The 21,911-nt window shown below is 45.2% G+C and overlaps 1 protein-coding gene across 1 annotated transcript in view; it reads right to left on the bottom strand.

Moving 5' to 3' along the window:
• The window catches only part of fto (FTO alpha-ketoglutarate dependent dioxygenase), a 121,482-nt gene that overhangs the window by 46,452 nt on the left and 53,119 nt on the right, over positions 1 to 21,911 (bottom strand). The window contains exon 8 of the mRNA XM_029426502.1: positions 16,322 to 16,455. Within this exon, the coding sequence (XP_029282362.1) occupies positions 16,322 to 16,455 (134 nt within the window). The remainder of the gene's footprint in view (positions 1 to 16,321; positions 16,456 to 21,911) is intronic.

Genomic DNA, 21,911 nt, shown 5'->3' on the forward strand with positions numbered 1-21,911 from the left:
TATTTCTCTCCACACGCCAGCTCCACACACAATCTCTGTCAAGCAGTCGGTACGGCAAATAGCACTGATCAGACTTTTCAAAAAAACATAAAAGATTGATACCTTACTTCTCTTCAGACAAAAGAATAATTGAGGAAGGGTTGGAATTGGTGTTTGGAGAAAGAAGAAACCAAAAGTAGATAGCCAGACCCCAGAGTTAGTTTAATAAACCATAATGGGAAAATGTTGCAGAGAGGGCAACTTGTGAGATGGAAAATCTGTACCTTGTAAAAAAAGATCCAGTCTTACCCATTAGACCCTTCAACTATAATACCATGTATGTGGATTGCAATGGTTTGAACATTGGACAGCGATGACAGGAACAATAGCTAAACAATATGACGATTTTTACAAAAGAATACTTGTTGAATCCTTTTTTTCACCAGACACTAAAACAAAACCACTGGCAGCAGTGTATCTGAATAGCCTCCCGTTCCCTAAACCCTGCAATTTCCAGCCATGGACGAAAGGAATAGAACAGATAAACAGGCTTCTTTTTTATATTTCAGTCCAAATCACATCAAGGTATAAACAGTGAGCCCAGAGCACATCTCCTATTCTTTTTCAAAGTAAGTCCTGCTGTTCCATTTCAAATACCTCAGGGTTATGGGTCATAATGCTGCTTTCCAGCTTCTGAACACGTTTATTCAGGCATCCTACTGTAAATAGGGGGAGATTCAACATCAAATATCTCTATTCCCCATGCTGGCCCTTTCGTCTGTTCTGAGTGGATGTGTGCTCTTGGCTAACAAAGTAATGGTTTCTCCTCTTCTCTTACCAGACTCTGAATACCAAGTGGCAAAATAATTGAGGCAAGTGTTGAATACAGTTTCCTTTGGAGTGACTACGCATTAAACCAAGACCCTGAATAAGGCAAGGTATGAAATCAATCAAGTTGGCAAAATAACCAAAACCTAAAGATAACATAAAGTCAATATATGTCAGGAAATTAAATTAGTGTTAGCTTATGTTATGGCTCACAGCTCCTCGGCCATTAAAGGGGTAATAAATGTGTTATAAAGCTCTTACAAGCCCCTGAGGCCATTAAGGGCTGAGCTGCAGAGCTGTTTACGAGATTGTTTATTACAGGCTAGGCTTATCATCATTTGCCACACAGAGGTGGCTAAAACGAACTCTATAAATAGCAGATTCACTGGTACTAAGCCAAGCCAAACAAGGCTGCTATGACAGGAATATATGAATTGTCACAAATGCACCTAGTGGCAAGGTGAGGCGAAGAGGAGTAGAAGAGAGGAGCAGAGCTGGGAGGAAAGGGCAGGGTGACGAGCAGGTGGCTTCATATTGTCTGTATCCACCGCATATGTCCCGTCCACTGCTGAGCTGACAGGTAGGGACACAATGTGTTGACCCGAGGGCCTGTTAGAGCCCGGCAAGTGGATAAATATAGAGCAGTGGGAGAGCATAGGTGTCTTAAATGACATATATAATTATGCTCATCCTCTGCAGTCTATTCCCTTAGTCCAGAAGTGGCTTACAAGAACACAACTGCTGCCGTGCCGGCAAAGCCACAGCAGCTCATTCTTTGAAGTAAATATTGATAGCAGCGCAATTGTGTATTTTATTGTATCTTTCATGTGCTTGGACCAACACCCCTCCATCTTCTCCTCACGGCAGCTTACACAATATAAACATAAACAGCCCTATGCCTCATTTGGATTTGCAGTGAACGGGGGAGATTGCAGCTACGTGTGTTCCATTTGCATATGAGAAAACATTTTCAAAAGGCTTGTCTATAATGCATAAGAGCCTTTTAGGCTGTCTTTACTGCAACACTCTATTCCTCCCACTGACAATCCATGCACGGGTTTGCATCATTTTGTGAGACATGCCAGTTTTGAATTATTCAGTCACTCATCTCTGCCACAGCACCGCATTTAACAAACACACATGCACATTCACATGTAAAAAGACGGCGTGGTCTACAAGGATACTACAACAGCACCTCAGTTGGTCCCTTTGGAGAGGTGGGAATCCTATTACCTAGCTGTCATAAGCCGTCAGAGGCCTTCTCCCTATGCCAGGGCCCCTTTGTTAGAGGGGAATACGATGTAGTCCACCGGCCCATTTAGGAGCTGCCTGCTCCGTGTGCTTTAATGGGCCTTGGGCCTTGAGCGTCAGAAGCAAACACAGTTCAATTTCCCTTCACAAGTGCATAAAACAAGCACCTCCACTGTTCCAGCCCCATGCATAATTCACTGTCGGTGATGTGTGTCTTAAACGCTGCTGAAATATACATGCCGGCATATGCAAATTTGGCAGTACTCTCACATGCTGTACTTGCTAAACAGACAACAAGAGACTAGCATGCCACGCAGACAGCCCCTTCTGGACACAGACAGAATGTAGTACAGTATGTAACTGTATGTGTGCATGTTGAGGGGAGTGTTAGCTCTACATAATAGGTCTTAAATGTGTAGAGAAACGTGCGACAATGCTTGCTGTACCCTTAAATGACCCCCGAGTCCACTAAGGTATTTAAATCGTATGTAAGGATGTACGAAATGATGCGGAGAAAACACAGAAGTAGCATCTGTGAAACTGTTTATAGGTTTCTGAAGGTGTGCAGAAGGACGTTGTGAAGCTATAGGGGGCTTTGTCGATTGTTGCCAACTTGGTGTTTACTGGAGCCACCAAAATCTAAAGTTACTAACAGGTCAGGGGTAAAATATATATATATATATTTTTTTTTTTGAGGGAGAAATTGACAGATTTTCAAAGGAATCCTGTAAAAAAAAATGTTTTTCGACCCAACTTCTACTGAGCGTGTGTGTGTGTGTGTGTGTGTGTGTGTGTGTGTGTGTGTGTGTGTGTGTGTGTGTGTGTGATCCTTGTGAAGGGAAGTTGATGAGGGAGGAGAAGAGGGCAGACTGCTGGTGTCAGATTTTATAAATGAGGGAGGAAATGTCTTTATCCCAGGTTTGGACACCCCCACCACTCTCCTTACCAATCCCTCCCGGTGTGTGTGTGTTCATGTGTGTGTGTTCATGTGTGTGTGCGTGGTTTGGACCAGGCACTGGCTCAGTCCGATTCCCAGCAGTGTATCTTTAACAGGGCCTTCCCGCCGGGCTGCCAGCCTGTTCCCCCCCTGACGGGACAACAGCCCAGCTGACGCCCCCACAGCCCTGCCAACACAACCCACACCTTCGACACACAATCTGCTGCTCTGAGCCTGATGAGAGGAGGGGGGGGGGGGGGGGGGGGGGTGGTTAACAAAAAAAGAAGAGAGCAAAGACAATAAGAAGAAAGAAAGGCTGTTCTACAATCTCACACAAAGCAGGTGACGTGAGGCCAATGAGGGAGTATGTGATCAAAATATATATTTTAGTGAAGCGTTGAACAAATGTTGGGTGATAATATAATAAAAGGGCTTTATGTGCATTCTGCTGGACTTCACACAGAGGTCAAGTGTATCCCAGCACACAGTGGGCGAGACATGGAGTATATCCTAGCACACTGGAGACAACCACAATCACATTGAAGCATTTAGAGTGTCTTAAAGAAACTGTGCACAGGAAATGTTCAGTTCAGGTTCAAATATGTGCAGATATATTAAACTCAAAGTGTATTCCACTGAAATCTCTGACTACAAACAAAGAATGAAACATCTTCAACAACATTACAGGACAGCTGGAACTGAGGTAGACAAATAAATATCCAATTAGAGAAAGAAACAGGACTAAAAATAAAGCAACGCAATAACCAAATGTTTTAGAACATGAAATAACATCTGACCGACCAAAGAGTGGACAGGGAAGTTGCAGGCGTGTGGTCATTAAACTTGAACTTGACATTCACTGAGCTGCTCATATGCTGTGGATATGCTTTGATTTGACATTTATATTGCGGCGGCTTAAGTCTTTTTATAAGCAATATCTTCCCTTGCATCTTTTCTTGCCATTTTCTTATAAGTTCATTTAATGACTCCTATTTCAACCTTTCTATAAATGATTATTACGTAACAATTGTTATAATTTCAGTAGCATACATCATTTTATTTGATTCTATTCTGAAGTACCACAGCTGGACAGCACATGTGTCAAGTTAAGTTACAATACGACAAGAAGGAAGTCCCAGGTCTCTGTCTTTGCACAGTTGCTGTAACTTTCATGCATATTGCAAAAAAACAAATAGAAAGGTGCGGTGCGGTGCATATATCCGTTAATGCCCGCACATACACAGCAGTAATTCTGGCCCTCGGTGCACATGTGCAGCTGCCAGAGCTGTGGTGTGACTGGTGTTCACTGGTGTTGAACAGTGTGTTAACAGGATGTGTAATGCGGTGTGCTGGTCCTGTGCTGCAGCCAGGGCCGTGTGGCAGCAGCACTGTAGGCTACAGTAGGGCGGTTATCATGAAGCAGTTATGTAGCTGCTCTGCTGGGCCAGTCTAATTACAGGAGAACAGCGTGCACCAGTCTGGGCCTCCAAATGGCACCATATGTTTTCCCAGACTAACCGGCTGAATAAATGCCATTTACCCATTCAGGATGCACTGTGCTCCGTGTCTGGGAATCAGTCACTCGCACTCGTATAAAACCATTCACACTCCCAAACACCCTGCCACCCACCTCTCGCATATAAAACTCAGCTGTCGGTGATTTACCCTGCTCACCCCACCATGTATCCTCGCGCAGCTTCCTGTTCAGTTTAAACATTTACAAATCCTATTGTAAGTCGGTCTATGCCACTCGAACACACACAGACTCGCACGATGATGTTGTTGATTGTGCTGTAACCAGTTCAGTTAACTGAAGGGTGTTTAGTTAATCAGAAACAGCGTTTCCAAAAAGCCAGGGTGTGGTCGGGCCCATCCGTCTTCTCTTCGGTGACACGTGTTGAGCGACCCGTGCAGCGAACACGATCGCTAACTTGACAAAGGTCACAACTGGTAAACTGGTCATGGAGTCAGGGAGACACAAAAGTAGAAATATGTTCCATTGGAAGTTGTTTACCTCGTCTGTCCTTCAAACATGATATTTCACGGGACATGTGTATTGGTTACATCTGCTGCGAACTGCAGTCTAGCAAATCTGTGTGTTAGCTGCTCGTGCTGCTGACATTGTTTTTTGAAAGCCAATGCCCATAAAAACTGAAGCGAAATATTTCCAGAATGCTTCATTTCAGTAAAGTTAAATGTCCAAAGAGGGGATTAGAAACTTTGAAACAACAGATGTTGTGTCTTTCTTGTTAATCATCTCACAACCTTACCCCAAGTTGACATATCTTATTATTGCGCAATAATACAATTTAATAAAGTTTGGATACAAGGTAATGTTAATGCAAACACTCACTGGCAAAATGACAATCACAGCGCCGCTGATAACAAGCAGAATTCTTTGTGGTTGCAAAAAGATGACAACATTTGTATCATGACCTCTTTTTTTGGTAAAGCTCCCCGTATCATCACGAGATAGACCTATCACACATCATCAGTTTGTTAATGAGAACAGCCCAGGCAGAGGCACTCACAGATGCCTATCGAGGGCAGAAAACAAAAAGAGAATGTAAGTAAATATGGACTGTAATTAGTATGACAAGGTTGAAAAAACAGATAACACGCCGCAGCGGCCCGAAGGCCCACTCTATCACACATGCACATGCACGCGTACGCTTGCGCATGCACAGGACACACACACACACACAGACACTTGACTGTACGCTCACGCACACACACACACTGGGAACAAATCAAATGTTTTAATCAGCTTGCTACAGCACATAATGAGGATCCACTAAGCCCCAGCTATCAGCTGCCATCGGCCACTTACTTGTGCCTTCAAAGAGCTGATTTTTCACTTCTTCTACAACCAGCTTAACACAGTAGCTATCGAGAATGAACACAGTGTGTGCAGCATGTGCAATAAAACCTGAAAAGTGTAAGTGATGTTTCAGCAAGTGATATGTATGCAGTATAGCACGGAAGCAATTATGTGCAAGTGGACAAGACAGTGTAGCCTATGGGGGGAAACGTGTGCAAGCTGAATACTCTCTATTTGTCACTGCTGTGATTTACAGCATGGAAATACTAGAGAATGGTTGTCTAAGGTCTTGGTTGGAGATCACATAAAAGCGTATGATATTCCACGCCACAGCCCATAAATCTATCTGACAAAACATGCAATGACCCTGCGTACCCTGCATAGATACTGTATCAGATTTGCCTTGAGTGCACACACCTTGTGATACACACACACACACACACACACACAGAGTGCACCTGGCCTCGCCACACCTGCAGCACAGCACAAGGCAATCACATGAATCAGTCAAGTCAGTTACAGCCAGGCTAGTTTCTACAGAAGTGAAGGTATGTCAGAATTCTTACTCAAACATCCAGGTGTGTGAGTGTGAGAGAGAGAGAGAGCGAGAGAGAGAGAGAGAGAGAGCGTTGTACATGTGGAGATGCACAGAATGTGTGCAGGTGGGCCTCCTTGAGCAGTTTGTGACCTCTCAGCATAGCTCTCTGACCTCTGTGAGGTGGGCTCACTGCTCCAGCCCTCCAGCTGGAGAAGTGATGACCTGAGAACTGAACGAACCGAGAGACCCGTCCTCCCGTCCTTGTCTCCTTCCTGCCTGCCTGCTGCACTGTGTCCTAAGTGGGGGACATGCAGAGGTGGGTCAACCTGCCTGAAGGTATCAGGCTGCGTGACCTCCTTTAAAACACTTCCTAAAACGTCATTCCTTAGCTAGATTAGCAGTTTTTATTAAATCATTGTCTTTTATTCTATATGTTATATTAGGTGTAAACATTTGTTTGAGTAAATATTAGTGTTGTTCCTGTAGGGGCGTATGTGTGCATGTCTTTCTGTATGTAAAGATATTTCCATGTCTGTTTGTATCGTATCTTTGTAAACTCTACTACTACTACTACTATTATTATCAAAAGGTTCAAACACACAGTTGAGTGGATGAACTACTTCTTTAGCCTCAGGTTTAACATTTATACAATGTACAAGCGCTTAACACATAGAAGCCACGGAGCAAAAGCGCGGCTCCAGCAGACGGAGAGAAGCTGTCCCATCTGTACCAGAGGTTGCCATACATGTCAAACCTAAAGCAAGCTAACTCGGGCCTCTGTAGCAACATCCAGTGCAGCCTGCTGTAAAATAAATGATATTGTTAGCTGCAGTCTCGCAGGTGAAATGTGCTGCTGCTACAATTATTCTAATGCCAGCATGCCAGAATGCCAGTGCTACCAAATGCTGCTGTCAACCCAGGGGTTTAATTAGTTTGGCACGTGTGCCACTTATAATCACCTGCCATTACCAGTTCTGGCTGCATCTGCTTACACGTCTGTCAGTGCCGGGCAGGCTGTGTGTGTGTGTGTGTGTGTGTGTGTGTGTGTGTGTGTGTGTGTGTGTGTGTGTGTGTGTGTGTGTGTATCGGACAGTAGGTTGGTGAGTGTATATCTTGGCAACACAACGCAGCCCTCAACCAAATCTAGACACAAAGGGTTCATAGGCACCAGTTGTCTAGAATACATATATCTTTATTTAAACATATTTATGCAGGGGGACTGAAATGAATCAAGCACAGGTCTTCCCTTTGTGTGTATTAAACATCTTTAGTCAAAGTAGCTGTCGACTACAGCCAGGACAATTGTATTAGTGGTACAGACTTGTCAGCAGTCCGTCTGTACGGATGCATTGTGAAAGAGGAGGGGAGCAGGGCTTCGTAGTGTCAAACTGCATTGTGAATAGAGCTACACCTCAGGCTGAATACATCACATTGTGATTTCATGAGAGCTGGAAGAAGAAAAAAACTTCAGGACGGCTAGTGAATCTCGACCCAAAACATGAGAAATGGAAGTTAAAAGTGAATCGTTCACTCCCCCTGGCGTAGCAGTGGCTACCTCTGGGGCTGGGAGAGGAGGAGGAGGAGGAGGAGGAGGAAGAGGAGGAAGAACAGGAGGAGAAGAGGAGCCCCCTGGCTCTCACAGTCATGTGACGACTGAGCTCAATAGCTGAAGGATGGACCTCAGGCTGTGTATTTAGTTATCAGGTCATGAGCTCAAATGTGTGTGTGTGTGTGTGTGTGTGTGTGTGTGTGTGTGTGTGTGTGTGTGTGTGTGTGTGTGTGTGTGTGTGTGTGTGTGTACATGGGGTGTTCCATACATTTGTGTGCACTGTAGGTGTGTGAGCAGCACACACACTCACACTTTCCCACTGACTAAACAGCGGCTCAGTTCTCCAGATTCACCTATGTCTGACGTAATACAATAGAGCTAACTATCCCCATTCTTTGCAGAAAGTTCCCATTTAGCACTAAAACAAGGCTTCAATATTGTGCCGCCTCAAAAACATCTGTTGGGGACTTGTGTGGCTACACTAATTACAAATATCTGCAGTAATCCGGCGCCGATAAGAGAGTCATTACTCCACCAGACATTTATCACTGTGGGATTGATGACCCATTTCAGAGGCAGCCTTTGTACAGGGAAGTGAAATCGCTGATATCCCTTTTATCCTACATCACTGCTGCAGCCATCCATTCGTCAGGAGGCAAGCTAGTTAGAATTGTAATTAACAGCTATGGACTTTGGCCCTAATAGAATTTTTGGAGGAAACTGCAGATTGACGTAGGAGGGGACGAGGGGGGAGTTCTACTGTGTTTTTCTTTTCTTACTAATTGCCACTTGGAGTGGCTGTCTACAGAGAAAAGATGCTCCGCGCTCCGTCAGGAAAGTGCCACAGCAGCATTCCCATTTCTCCAAATGCAGAATTTTTGTACATTTGTAAATATGTAAGCGTCGTCATTAAGAGATGCGCCTGCACAGGCACATTGCTACCATGCAATAATCTGTCAAAGACGCAAACGCACATTCATAGGTCAAACATAAAATATGCACTTCCCTGCTCGAATACATAAGTTATGGTTTTCCTCTGACTCTTTTTCATTCTCAAGCACACTTGCAAACCCACCCACCCACACAGACACACGTACGCAGAGTGGAGCAGCAGATGATCACAGTAGGTAAGGACTAAAGGTCTGGCCACCTGCCGGCCACGTCCCGTCTCTGTAGCGGTAATGAACAGAGACAGCTTGGGGACCGCCCTGCGAGCTTGTCCCCCCCTCCCAGTCTCCCTGCTTCGGGGCAGAACTGGGGGCCCTGGGGTGACAGGGACGCCAGAGATGTTCCACACACTGACAGGCAGGTCCTTACCTGGCCAACCCTTTGTACACACTGGCCCAGCGACTCACACGGGAACACGCACACGCAGGGACAAATGTGGAGGTACACGAAGACCTGCATGTGCGAGTGGCGTATATACGTGCACACTGTAACTGTTCACATGTGTTCATGTACCTACGCATATGCACAAACTGAAGAACACACCCACATGCATACACACAAACGCTGACCCGGTGTAATTCCTCCAGCACACGGCTGGTGACAGGAGCAGCTGCGGCCGCTACGGCAGACAGATGAAATTTTCATAACTATCTCCTCCAACTTCCATCCTCACCTTCAGGATAATTTATGACCTGCCTGCCAGCCTTGAAGAGACAATATGCTTGATATGAAATGAAGTGTTCCAGCGGTGTAGGTTATAATTAACAGAGGAGGGGAGAAAGATGTGTGTATATAGAGTGGAGGGGGTGGAGGCGTGTGCAGGAGGGGGGCGCCCAGGTGGTGTGGATGTGGTAGATGAGGTGGAGAAAAAGGGAAAAGGATGGAGCATGTGGCGTGCATGCATGTATAATGTGCATGTGTTTAAACACGGCATACATTTCTTCAGTTAATTCTCTGATATAGACGTTAACAACCCAAACCCGGCACAGAAATATTTAACCTTCAAGTGGCGGTAACAAATCATACACAAAACACAACGTGAAGTTTTACAAGCATCTGATATGCAGATTGTTTGTATGTTTACTGAGGCCTATACATAATAATTGACATAATTATTGTGCTCATTTAATTAGCTCACTTACCGCTCACAAAATCCTAAATTGGTACCATTTCAATTTACGGTTTTAAGGAGGACTGTTATCCAACCAAGAACAAACGGGATCTCGATGAGATCAACTGTAATGACAGTATTCTTGGTGCGCACACCCTCCACCGACACATAATGCTATGTTCTTGCAGTTTGTTTCACATGCGTCCAACACATCCTCACCCAATCATGCTCTATCAGCTCTCTGGGATGTTGGGTTTGACCAGAAAGAATGTCCTGGTTTTCGTGACAACCAGTAAAACAGGTCCAAACCCAAATCCTCCCCCTCTCTCCTTACCACATTGTCTTTTCCAAACACAAATCTTGTTTCCATATTAAAAAAGGCAGCATTTAATGGGCAACTGTCTCTGCAACAAGTGTGTTTAAATGTATGTGGGACTTTTAATGACATTTTTGACTCTCTTTCTCCCTTTCTGTGCCACGTTGCATTGCCAAGCTCTCACTGTGAAATGCATAATTATCAAATGACTGTTTCTATTAAAGCCTGAGAGCAATTTAATGCAGTTGTGACTCGGAGAAAATTAACAAAGAGAGAGCGTGATACTGCTCCCTGCCAGTTGCAAGTCTGCCATTCCAACACCACAAAACGAGAGAAAGCATGTACCTCAACGGCCAATTACTGACTTGTTTGAGAAAAAGGCAAGATGGAGGTAAGTGCATATTTACACGGGTAGAACTTGTTTGTACGGTAAGTAGAAGGTAACGAAGTAGCATCGCCATTCATCCTATTCAAAGTACATTCCTGCAAGAATAAGATATACCCTGAAGTACTTTCCAGCCTGGGAGCTGACTACGATGGGAGTACGGCTGATACGGTAACAGCAGCTGTGAGGTTCTGCTGAGGTCAGGGCATGTCATGCATAACTGACTGATTGCTAAACAGGGGCGGGTGTATGAGAGAAGAATTCATAATTTACAATCAAGCACACACAAACACACACCTCACAAACACGCAGGCCACAGGCGATCTCGCTGCACGCATATAACCGGTCTAAGGGACCACACAGACATGTTTTAGATAAAGACAGACAAATTAGACGACAGCGTCTTAGGCTAACCACTGCGCTTGCACTAATTACAGGCTGCCCGGTGATGAAAGAGACAGATGACATGTACTTATTTGTTTTCTCCTACAGTGCCCTGAACCAAGTAAACACAGCAATGTCGATGACGGCAAAGAAAAACACAGATAAAGAACACGGTTGTGGGATGAGGGTTCCACCCACCACACATAGGTGTCTGCCCACCATATAGACAAGAGGTAAAGAGAAACAAAGGTGCAGCCAGCAACACTTTTGTCTTGCAACGCATGCCAAGGGAAACAGACTGAGCTTGCCTCGTCTCTTCTGCTTGCAAAACAGGACTGCTGTTGTAGGGTTGATGTTGAGGCAAAAGTGTGGAAGAACTGATTGACCTATCACACAGGTCTGGTTGACAACACACCCAGACCGACCTGCTCCCAACCAAACCTAGTTTTTGATGCCTGCCAAAAAAAACACCACCACCCTCGCTAATTAAACCTACTTGTTGACAGCTTGATGCCACCTACTCTTAATTGTACCGCACAAACCCTGTTTCCCAAACCCAATGACATAATTAGCCAGTTATATTCCTCACACGGAAAGAAAGTCACGGAAGGACACATTGCCTACATTTTAAAACTTCAGAAACCCCACCCAATCACTTGTGCGATGACAGCTGAACAGATGACGGCTTTGCTAGAGGTCTATGGGAGCCAGTGCCCAGTAAACCCTTGAGTGTATAAAGAGAGTGATTTGTATATGGGAGTAATCCCTGCAATATGGCGTCTCCATTTCTTGGGCTTTAAGAAGGTCATTGGCCACATTAGACAAGGCTGTGGTCTGTCCATCTTTATTGAAGACACGACATTGACAATCTTTCCAACTCCCATCTGGGACAGGGGACCTCCATTGTCTCCTAATTCCCTGTCCCACCCCTATGCAGGAATCGGGGCGGGGTCTGTCAGGGACAACACAAAAGAAATGTCACCACTCTTGGAATGAAGTGCCAGCCAACGAAGGTCTCTCTCCTCCTTTTTCTCGGTCTCTATGCCTTTCCACAGGGGTGCAACTCGAAGCTGACATCACTGGTGGGGTCATCCCCGGCTGGGCACAACTTCAACCTCGGCTCTCTGGCCCCCGGTGACCCTTGGTTTTGATGACAGACTGGGCCTTTTGTGTAGCAGCGCCCTGTCCAGGTGAGGACAAGAGAGGATGACAATGGCAGGAAACATAAAGCCGATGGAGACTGGGAGACAGCCCTACAGTTCATGGGTCAAGCTGGACAGCTGAGTGATGAGTGCAGCTGTGGACACGTGGACCTCCTTCTCTGTCCTTTAGCTCTGCTTGCCATGTCAGCTGATGTTGCCTTTGTCTTGGGATAAAGACCTCACTAACTCTCAACAAGTTGGAGAAAAGTAATAAACACAGGCGACAGATGTACTACGCCACCAATTCCGAGTGTACAGCTATTATAGTAACACCCCTAATATGTACAGTGTGGGTCAACTCCTTGTCTTTTCATTTTCAGATAATGAAAGAACATTTGCCTATGATTGATCAAAAAATTTAAATGTTTGTCATTTTAAATTTCTATATCACATATAATGTCTCAATGGGATACAAGTGAATATGATTTATATTCACCAAATCCTCGGCTGCAAAATATTGGAAGTTTAACACTTTTCATTAACAAACGTTGCGCTTACCATCTTTGTCTCCCTTCTCTAATCTGAGCAGATCTGTGACACAAACAAAAATAAAAACCTTTTATGTATTACAACCCAAGCTAAACAAAGAACACCTAGTGCCTCCAAACTATCACATCTTGAGCTGTCCAACTGTTTCCGATGCCAAAGGTCAATGGCTGCCTACTCTCCTACCGGCCCACACTGAGAGATGGGAGGAAAGCGTTTGCCAAGTCATGCACAAACCCTACCTTGGGTCATAAACACCTCCGCCTGTCTCCCCTCTTTATTCTCCTCCACAGAGGTGAGTTGGGTTTGCACTCTGTTAATCTTTCACTACAGGCCTGCTTGCTTTTACACTGGCCCGCTGGAGAACAGAAGAGGGGAATGAAAGAGGGGTAGTAAAGGACGAGGGTGGATAAAAGAGCAGGAAGAAAAAGCCATAGAGAGGGCCAGATGGGCACCTTCACAGTCCATTTATCAAACCCAATGTGGCCCTCCCCTCCCCTCCCCGCTGCTCTCATGTCCTAAACCCCCATGTAATTCTGTAATGATTTTCATTATCATATAATGACCTTACAAAGCCTACAGCAGTTTGCATGGTCAGTACAAAACTCGCAGCTGTTCCCTTCAGTGTTTGCTCGCCGGCTGTGACAAAGCTTTTTTATGTTTTGTGTTTTTATGCTGGTCAGAGCAGTGACCTCTAGGCACTGGAAGGTCAGCATGAGGTCACCTCATCCAGGAGGTTCAAAAGTAGCAATACTGTAATCATTTAGATTAAAGATAGCATCATCGGACTGCTCCCTCGATGTGCCTCGCTCTTCAATCTGCACCTCCTGTGTGGCATTATCAACTGCTCTCCTGCAGTACAGTCACCCACCCACATAATAATCCATCTATTTCCAGGGCACTCACGGGGCATTTACCGAAGGGACACGGAGGGTAGCATCTATCAAAAAATTCACCATGTGCATCGGGAAAACCCGGTTACCAGAAAAGCTCATAAGAATAAAAAAGCTCTCATAACTTCGTTGGCTCAGAGTGAATGAATGGACTGCTTCTGCTCGCGGGGCGAGCCGAGGCATCACTCACTCTGAGTGCCTATAAGTCACTTGTGAAGAACCACTGGTCACCAGGTCCAATTTCTCTTTCTTTCCTTCTTGGTGGTGCTAAAAATGCCCCGGAGGCAGAAAATGGCAGCGAGCAGGGCCACGTTCCAGCGCACAGAGTGCTGCTTTAACTGGTGTTTAAGAAACAAAAAGTCAGCGTGGAACTTAATCAATCAGTGCTGGTTGTTTATGTTTATGTGCCTCTAGCGAGAGTCATCAATCATTCTTTTTTCCATCCTTTTGCAAACATTATGCGCTGAATAGAAACCATGGAAACAAAAGGCAGTATTAGAATAAAAGCCTGCCTGTTGCATATTGTGTGGAAACCTAATTAGGACGCCGGATATAAAAAAAAAAACAGCAGAAAGAATCAGCAAATTAATTTCGAAGGTCATCTTTTGCTGAGTGCTTTTATGAAAATAAATGAAGGTTTAAATACATCAGACTGAAGGGAACTACATTCCCTCACTGTGTGTCTGATTCTGTATCTTTAATTCAAAACAATGACTTTGTCTCTTTGCAGTATGCACCAACGTTTTCTTCCTCTAGCGAGGAGATGCTTCACCCTTATCAGCCGCATCTCTAATCAGTACCAGTACGTCCCACTTAACATTGCACATAGCCATGTGTTTAGGTTCGTGTAAATGAGATCTGTTGACAGCCACTTGACAGGATGACCCCTGGCTTTTTGGTAAGTGGGGGGCGGTAGGGGTTAGGGATAGACATTTAATGTGTGTAAAGGGGAGAGGAGGTATCAGGAGCAGCTGGAGTTCAAACATATTGTGTGGGACGCTTGCCCTCCTCTAAAACTAATCTAATCAGTCTTTCACTGCTGATAGAGTAAATGTCTGTCTGCCCCGCCGACAAGGACGGAGCATTTCCTGTCCCCGTCTGTGATACTGGCTGGTCAGGATCTTAGGTTGGGCTGAGCTGAGTCTAGGGTTAAGACATGGTTATAAGGTGGTAACAGTGCATTGTGGGTGGTGGGGGAACCGGGATGGAGGGGGACAGCGCTGATGTTAGCTTTGGGGTGGGTGTGGTGAGATGGTTTCTAGCTTTCAGCACCTGTAGCTGGAATGCACTATCAGAGCAGGCCCTACATCAGAGTTGTGAGGCGGTGGGCGTCAACACAGCAAAGCAAGGTGTGTGGAAACAGCCTGTTTACAAGGCTCATCTGGATGGGGCATAGCTAAGGGTCAACTAGGGGGGACAACTCAAAACAGAGGGGCGCCGTGGAACGGTGAAGGCAGCAGCACTGCAGGAAGTTGACATACATCTTTCAGAAGAAAAGATGTTGCTTTCAGGAATTTCAGCCCCTGGCACTGCTGCTTCCTTTAGGCTCTGGATGTTTGGTCCACAGTGTGTGTGTGTGTGTGTGTGTGTGTGTGTGTGTGTGTGTGTGGTGTGTGTGTGTGTGGTGTGTGTGTGACACTGAGGTCAAATCTGTTGATAGAGACAATAAGCAGTGAAACATATGTGAATGCAGATATAGTGTATACATGCATGCCAGAGTTTGTGTGTGTCCTTGCTAGTGCTGAGGGGGAGAGTGACTAAGAGAATGAACAGCTAAAATAACACTGTGTTGTGGGTTGGTGGGTGGGTGTGTGTGAGGCCCTTTTTTTATCTGAATGAATGGCCAGTGTTCTAATCCGTGAGCTCTCTGCCCTTATCTGGAAGGAAGGAAGTGACCGGGCTTATCCAAAGACACACGTGTCGTTGTGATAGCTGTGATAGCTGCCAGGCCCAAGGACCACAAACAAACAGCGACTACACCGCTGGGTATCTGTGGAATTCACATGTGCTCTTCAAAGGGAATCCTTGTCAATGCAAACTGAATGAAAGCAGGACTAAGTTGACCATTCATGATTATTTCGCTCGACGATGAGATTACAGTTATGACGAGTCCCCACTGTTTCAGTGAGGCTTGCACATGAAACAATTAGTTTTACTCGCCATCATTCAACACATCACCAGCTCTGGTGTCCCATTTTCCTTAATGGGGGGGGGGGGGGGGGGGGTTCACTAAATATTTGCCTCTGTTGTTCATTGCTGAGGATGCTCATGTAAACTATTCACATCCTGGGTGTTCACCCCTGACCCCCTGAGCCTGTTAACTGAAAGAGTTAATAATCACCATAAGCTTTAATGGTCTCACAAACAACATGTAGTCGCTGCAGTTTTGGCCAATCTAATTGTAATAACTATTACTGAGATGTCCTGCTCGTATTCTATAACCTTGTATTTGGAGGAATCAAGGCTTTTCTGAGCAGCCGACTATAAAACGTATGAATACATGTTGACAAAAAACAGGGCCATTTAACATTTGGAATATTAAGCAGAATAGCTCATTAAAAAAAATGATTTTGAAGGGATGTTTCGGGATATGGGACAGTGCTCGTGTTTCATAGAGTGTCCTACTTTACCCGTCAGAAATGTGTTTCTCCAGGACCGATAGAAAGAACAAAGTTGGTTGTACATTGTGTTACCTGTCTCTCCATGTCTGTCTTTGCTGGTGTCTGTCTGTCAAGGCCGACAGGAGGGTTTCTGCCATCTCCCTTCTTCCCTCTCCTTCCTGGACCTCTCCCTTCTCCAACTCCAATATATTCAGGAAGAGCATAGTCTGGGAAAAGAGAAGAAGTAGTTGAAAATAGCTGCATGGAGAAGAACTAATTGAAAAGATGTGTCAACGGGTAGTATGACCTTGACCACTGGAAAAATATGCCGCTCCGAAAACACTCAACCTAATCTTCATTTAATGTCATTTCCATATTTAATACACGAAAACTGTCTTCTTAAAACAGAATGACATTGGTTGGTTTGCCACCCACTACATCCTTGAGTAACACAACTATTTGACCCTATTAAATCTTCTGCACGGGATCGAGCAGAAAAACTACCTGAAGCATTTCCCTCCATCTTTGAGCTTCTATCCTCAGAAATGACACAGCTCTGAGCAAAGTCTCCATTATAACATCCTTGGGACGGCGACATACAGTAAGTCTAGTATAAAGTCAGTTTCACATCAGAGGATGGGCAAATTACACCCAACATTAGAGAGCGAGTCAATTAATCACGTCCTGCACAGCACAGTGTAATGTGTGAGTATCCCCCTGTTGAACATGAATTACAGGGCGGCTTAAAGTGTGACGTGGCACATCAGTGCTAATCTGAAACATCCTGGCAAACCTTCCCCTCCAAGTCCTTCGCAGCCTCTAAGCTGGTTGAGAGGGAGTCAAATGAAAAAGGATCTGGCAGCCCAAATTAAATGCAGTGCTGTCAGCCACACTCAAATCCCTCTTTCTCCCTCTTCTTCTCTACTCTTCACAGACTCTCTCCCTCTCTGAATATCCTTAAATGTCTCCCCCCCCTCCTCCTTCTCCCAGCCTCTGAGAAGTGATGGATCTGTAACTCTGACTGACTCTGACGCCTTGTTAAGAACAGTCTCTTCCTGTCACATCCACCAGTAAAGCACGTTCATTTCTTCCCATTAACAGTCACTCGCCTCCCAAGTCATCCAACCCTCTTTTAAGAAGAAAACCCCACAATGTAAAGGAACCTTCATTTCTTCTCCTCTCCCTCTTTTTTAATCCCTTCCTGACAATCTACCTGTCTGTCTTAATTCATGTGAAGATAGGTTTGATTGTCTGTGTGTGTATTTCCAAAGGAAAGGAGTGTGATTTGCAGCAGAGTAATATGCTTACTTCTTCCACAGCACACAGGACAGGTGTCAAAACATGTGGCGGTGTGTGACTGATTACGCCTGACTCGGAGGAGACACCAAAGATTACGGTGACCAGGAGGAAGCAGGGCTGGCTGTACCCCCTATGGAAACTGTACCTTTTGGTTTGGATCAAACCCTGTCCTCCTGGGATGAGTGTCAGGCTAAGAAAGTGCCAGAAAGTGCATTCAGACTGTATCACCATCTCAGCTAGTAGACATCACATTGCCATGCTCGCCGTGTAGCACAGAGTCAGTGTCTCAAGCACAGAGTCAGTGTCTCAAGCACAGAGTCAGTGTCTCAAGCAGAGAGTCAGTGTCTCAAGCAGAGAGTCAGTGTCTCAAGCACAGAGTCAGTGTCTCAAGCACAGAGTCAGTGTCTCAAGCAGAGAGTCAGTGTCTCAAGCACAGAGTCAGTGTCTCAAGCACAGCGCTGATGAGCAAATGATTCGTAGTTGATCTGAAACCTGCTCTGCTTCTGAGCTCGCTTGAGCTCTTCCCAAAGCTGGCCTAGGAACTAAAAGAGTAGCAGGAAAGGAAAAGACAGCGCAGTCCACTGAGCTTATTCTAACTAAAACTAAATACATCCAGTAAATCCACAAACTGTCAAATTGAGTTTGAACATCATCACCTTGTTGTATCACAGCCTATAAATTGATGGCCAGAAGCTTTTTGTCCCAAACTCAATGATGACGACAGAAGTCTCCGAAATAGAGCCCATCGCCTGCCAACACATAGCAGTGTGCTAACCTCTGTCATTAAACACACCAGTGTGTGTGTGTGTGTGTGCATGTGTGGGTGTGTACTCACAAGCCTTTGTTTTAATATATTTGCTCTCAGTTAGTTTTTGTGAGTATAGGTGTGGCTCTGGTAATGTGAATGTGTGTCACCAAGCCTCACTCTAATGAAATGTACGCATGTGTGTTTGCGTGCCAGGAGTGTGTGTGTGGATATATGTTTGTGTGTTTAGTGCTTAGAAGACCCGGTGCTGAGAGAGGCCTTCAGGTTTAGCCAAAGGCTGATCTCCAGGCCATTTAGACTCCCCACTGGTTGTTTACTGGTCCAGCTCGGCCTCAGTCAGCCACAGCAAGACCACAGCCCTTTATCTCCGGGGTTGTGTTAATGCTAATCAGCCCCCTCTTCCCTTTTATTTACCCCATGATGACAGTAGCTCTCCTCAGCCTCCACCTCTCTCAGCCTGATGCTGACCACAGATGTCCCCCTGACCGAGGACACATCCAGAGGTGAACAAGAGGACAAGGAGGACCAGGGTACCTCCATCACTGGTCCCCAAACACCCCAAACTCAAACCTGTCTATTTGACTAAACATTTCCGGCCCTGTGCAGACGCAGGGTAGGTAAACAAACACGTAGCCAGGCTGAGGTGATATTTTGGTTGGTGGGGAGCTGGAGTGATGATAGCGTTCCAAGTGAAGGCTGGCTGGAGGGCAGCCTGGGGCAGCTCACTAACACCTCAAGCCAGGACTGTATCTTAACACCAACAAGCATCTGTCCATTCCATCACATACCAACATGTCATTCTTTCTCCACAGAATAACAGAATGGGGAGATAGTTTGTTGCTGAACATAGTGCAATATGGAGTGCGTCACTTAAAGACTTCACAGAATAGTTGTCCCGGGTCGTGTAACAGCTCAGTTAGGAGGGTTAAAAAAGATGCATGCAGAACTGAAGGTTTACACTCCATAAAACAGAGCTCCAAGCTGGCTACCAGAGTGTCTGAGAAATTGTTAACACCCCATGAAATGTCGTAGCTGACTTCAGACCAGGACTTTCAGGGGACCCAGAGCACTCTTAAGCTCACTGGCACTCTCTTATATAGGAAACCTTGTGCGACTGCAGGCCACAAACACTTCCAGATCTCCGCACGTACTTCTTTTATAAACTATTTTAAAAAACGCCGGTGATTCCAAGACCAGAATGGACCATCCAAACGATGGGTGGTTACCTAAAACCATTTCCCAGGTTTTGGCTGGTGTTAATTAGCCACCATGGCTCTCCTCTAAGTGCACTTCTGTCTGTCAGACTGGCAACCTTCAGGTCTGTCTCCCTGCCACTACCATGTGTAACAGACCCAGCGACAGGCCAGTAGACCTGCCTGTCTCTCTGTGTGCCAACAAATCTGTGTGCCCATATGGAGGCAGGCATGGCCCTACCGAGTAACCACCGAGTAACCCATCGTCCTGTTTGTGACAGTTGAGCCTCCACTTTAACTCATAGTGATAACATGCAAACCCTACTGAATCAGTTCTGTATAACAACTTACATTTACTGCAAAGAGTGAGATGTTTCTTTTGGGGGGGGGGGGCGTCCCCCTTTCATCATCAGAAGATTGATAATCTTCTGGCCATGTACAGATCGTGTGGCTGCTTTAGAGAACCTACACAGTATATGCAGCTCAAATACCCGAATGGACTCCACTCTGCAGTTTAGATAATGTTTGTTTCGGTTAAAACCCTCAATTGAAAACCTTTTTTTATCATCTCCATCTTGGCAAATGTATCTTCCATGTAGAAATGTGAGATTTAATACCTCATGGGATAAAGAGAAGGACATTTTTCTATTTTATTAATGCCGATTACCAAAAGTAGTTAAACTCTTCAGTGGGGCTTCGACCATGGTCACCAAGACGATGACTCTGCTGGTTTTAATTTGAGCCATCTGCTGAAAGTCAGATTTACACCTGAGAATAACATCCAGCACAGAGAGCCACATTTTCATACCGTAGCAATAACATGATTTGTAAAATTGAATTTCCTTAACTAAAACGCCTGTCGTCAGTTCTGCCTTTTACTGTAATTCTTCCCTAACTTGACTTCCTCTGGCCCACCAAAATCAGCAAGGTATCTCAAGCTTTTAGGTTTAACATTTTTCTCCAAATCGTCAGACACTCTGCTGACTTCTGCCACAGTTTAAGCTCAGCTGCTCAGACATCTGATTTTATAGACCTTAGGAGTGGGAGTTTGGCAGACTCCATCTCCCTCTCTCCTCTAATACAAGAAACCAATATCACTTTGACCGCTGGTGGAAAAAGGCATCAGGCACCTTGCTCGGGGTAATGGATAGCTTCTGCTCTCTGATATAAACAACTAGGGAGCTGTGATCCTGCCAAGACCAGTTCCAGGCTGGACAAGGGATCCGTGTGTATTTGCTGCATGCCACCGTCGAGTTACTCTGCTCTTGGGGGGGACTCTCCACCAGTGGAAAAATTATATTAGCCCAGGAAGAAATAAGCCCAGACCACATTCACTTTTCTGTGACATCACACTTGAAGTCATAAAAAGTGTGTGTGTGCGTGTCAGTCTGTGTGTGTTTTTCCTGCCTGCTGTCACATGATTACAGATGGTTCAAAATTGAGGCATATCTGAAATTAAATTTGTTCAGTTTCCATTACGTAAGATTGGTTGATAAACACACAGGTGTGTGTTGTGTGTGTGTGTGTGTGTGTGTGTGTGTGTGTAGGGGAAGAGTGAAGGGTGTCAACATTGCTGGTCAGCGTTGTCTTCCAGACTTTGAACCTCCACAACCTTTGATATTATCAAAGAGAAAACAGTAAAGTCAATGAGGGAAGCGAGTTCTATAAAAATGTTCTCTCAAAGATGATTCAAGAAAGTATTTTCTTTGTATGTGCGTGTGTGTGTGTCTTTTGAATTTTCTGTGAAACTTTGAGCAGTTCTCACAGAGCACTGACTTTCAAAAAGGTTTGTTGCAACACTTCTTTGCAGTTACTCCAAATAAATCATTCTAACATTTAAGGCATTTTAAAAAGACCTGTACAGTCGAACATTACAACTGTTGTGCTTTAAAGTCTAGTCTTAGGAAGCCTTTAATGTTGCGTTGTTGTTGACGCGCTCAGTGAAGATGTTAACTGAATTAAATGATGGAACAATGAGGTCATAGATTGCATTATACACAGGTGTTTCCAATATTCTGGACAAATAATGTATCTTAATATAATGTAGTCCAGTACAAACACCACATTTAACTAAGACCTCAATGATAAACATATAATTGAATTTACACCGGAAGTCATAAAATGAAATTTATAAAGAAAAAGAAGAAACGGCAGGCGCATTAGAGACAGGGAATGTAAAAACGGAAATAGGAGAAGAGGAAGAGGAGAGAGAGAAAGAGAGTGGGGTGGGTGGGGGGGGGGGGGGGAGAAAGAGGCGGGGGGGAAAAGGGCGGGGACGAGAGTGGGAAAGAGAGAAAGAAAGAAAGCGGGGGGGGAGAAAGAAAGAAAGAGAGCGGAAAGAAAGTTTGAGACGGGGGGGGGGGGGAGGGGGCGGGGTGGGGGGGGGGGGGTGGGGGGGGAGGGGGGGGGGAAGGAGGGGGGGGGG

Source organism: Cottoperca gobio, chromosome 3 (genome assembly GCF_900634415.1).
Source record: "Cottoperca gobio chromosome 3, fCotGob3.1, whole genome shotgun sequence".
In the NCBI taxonomy this organism is placed as follows: Eukaryota; Metazoa; Chordata; class Actinopteri; order Perciformes; family Bovichtidae; genus Cottoperca; species Cottoperca gobio.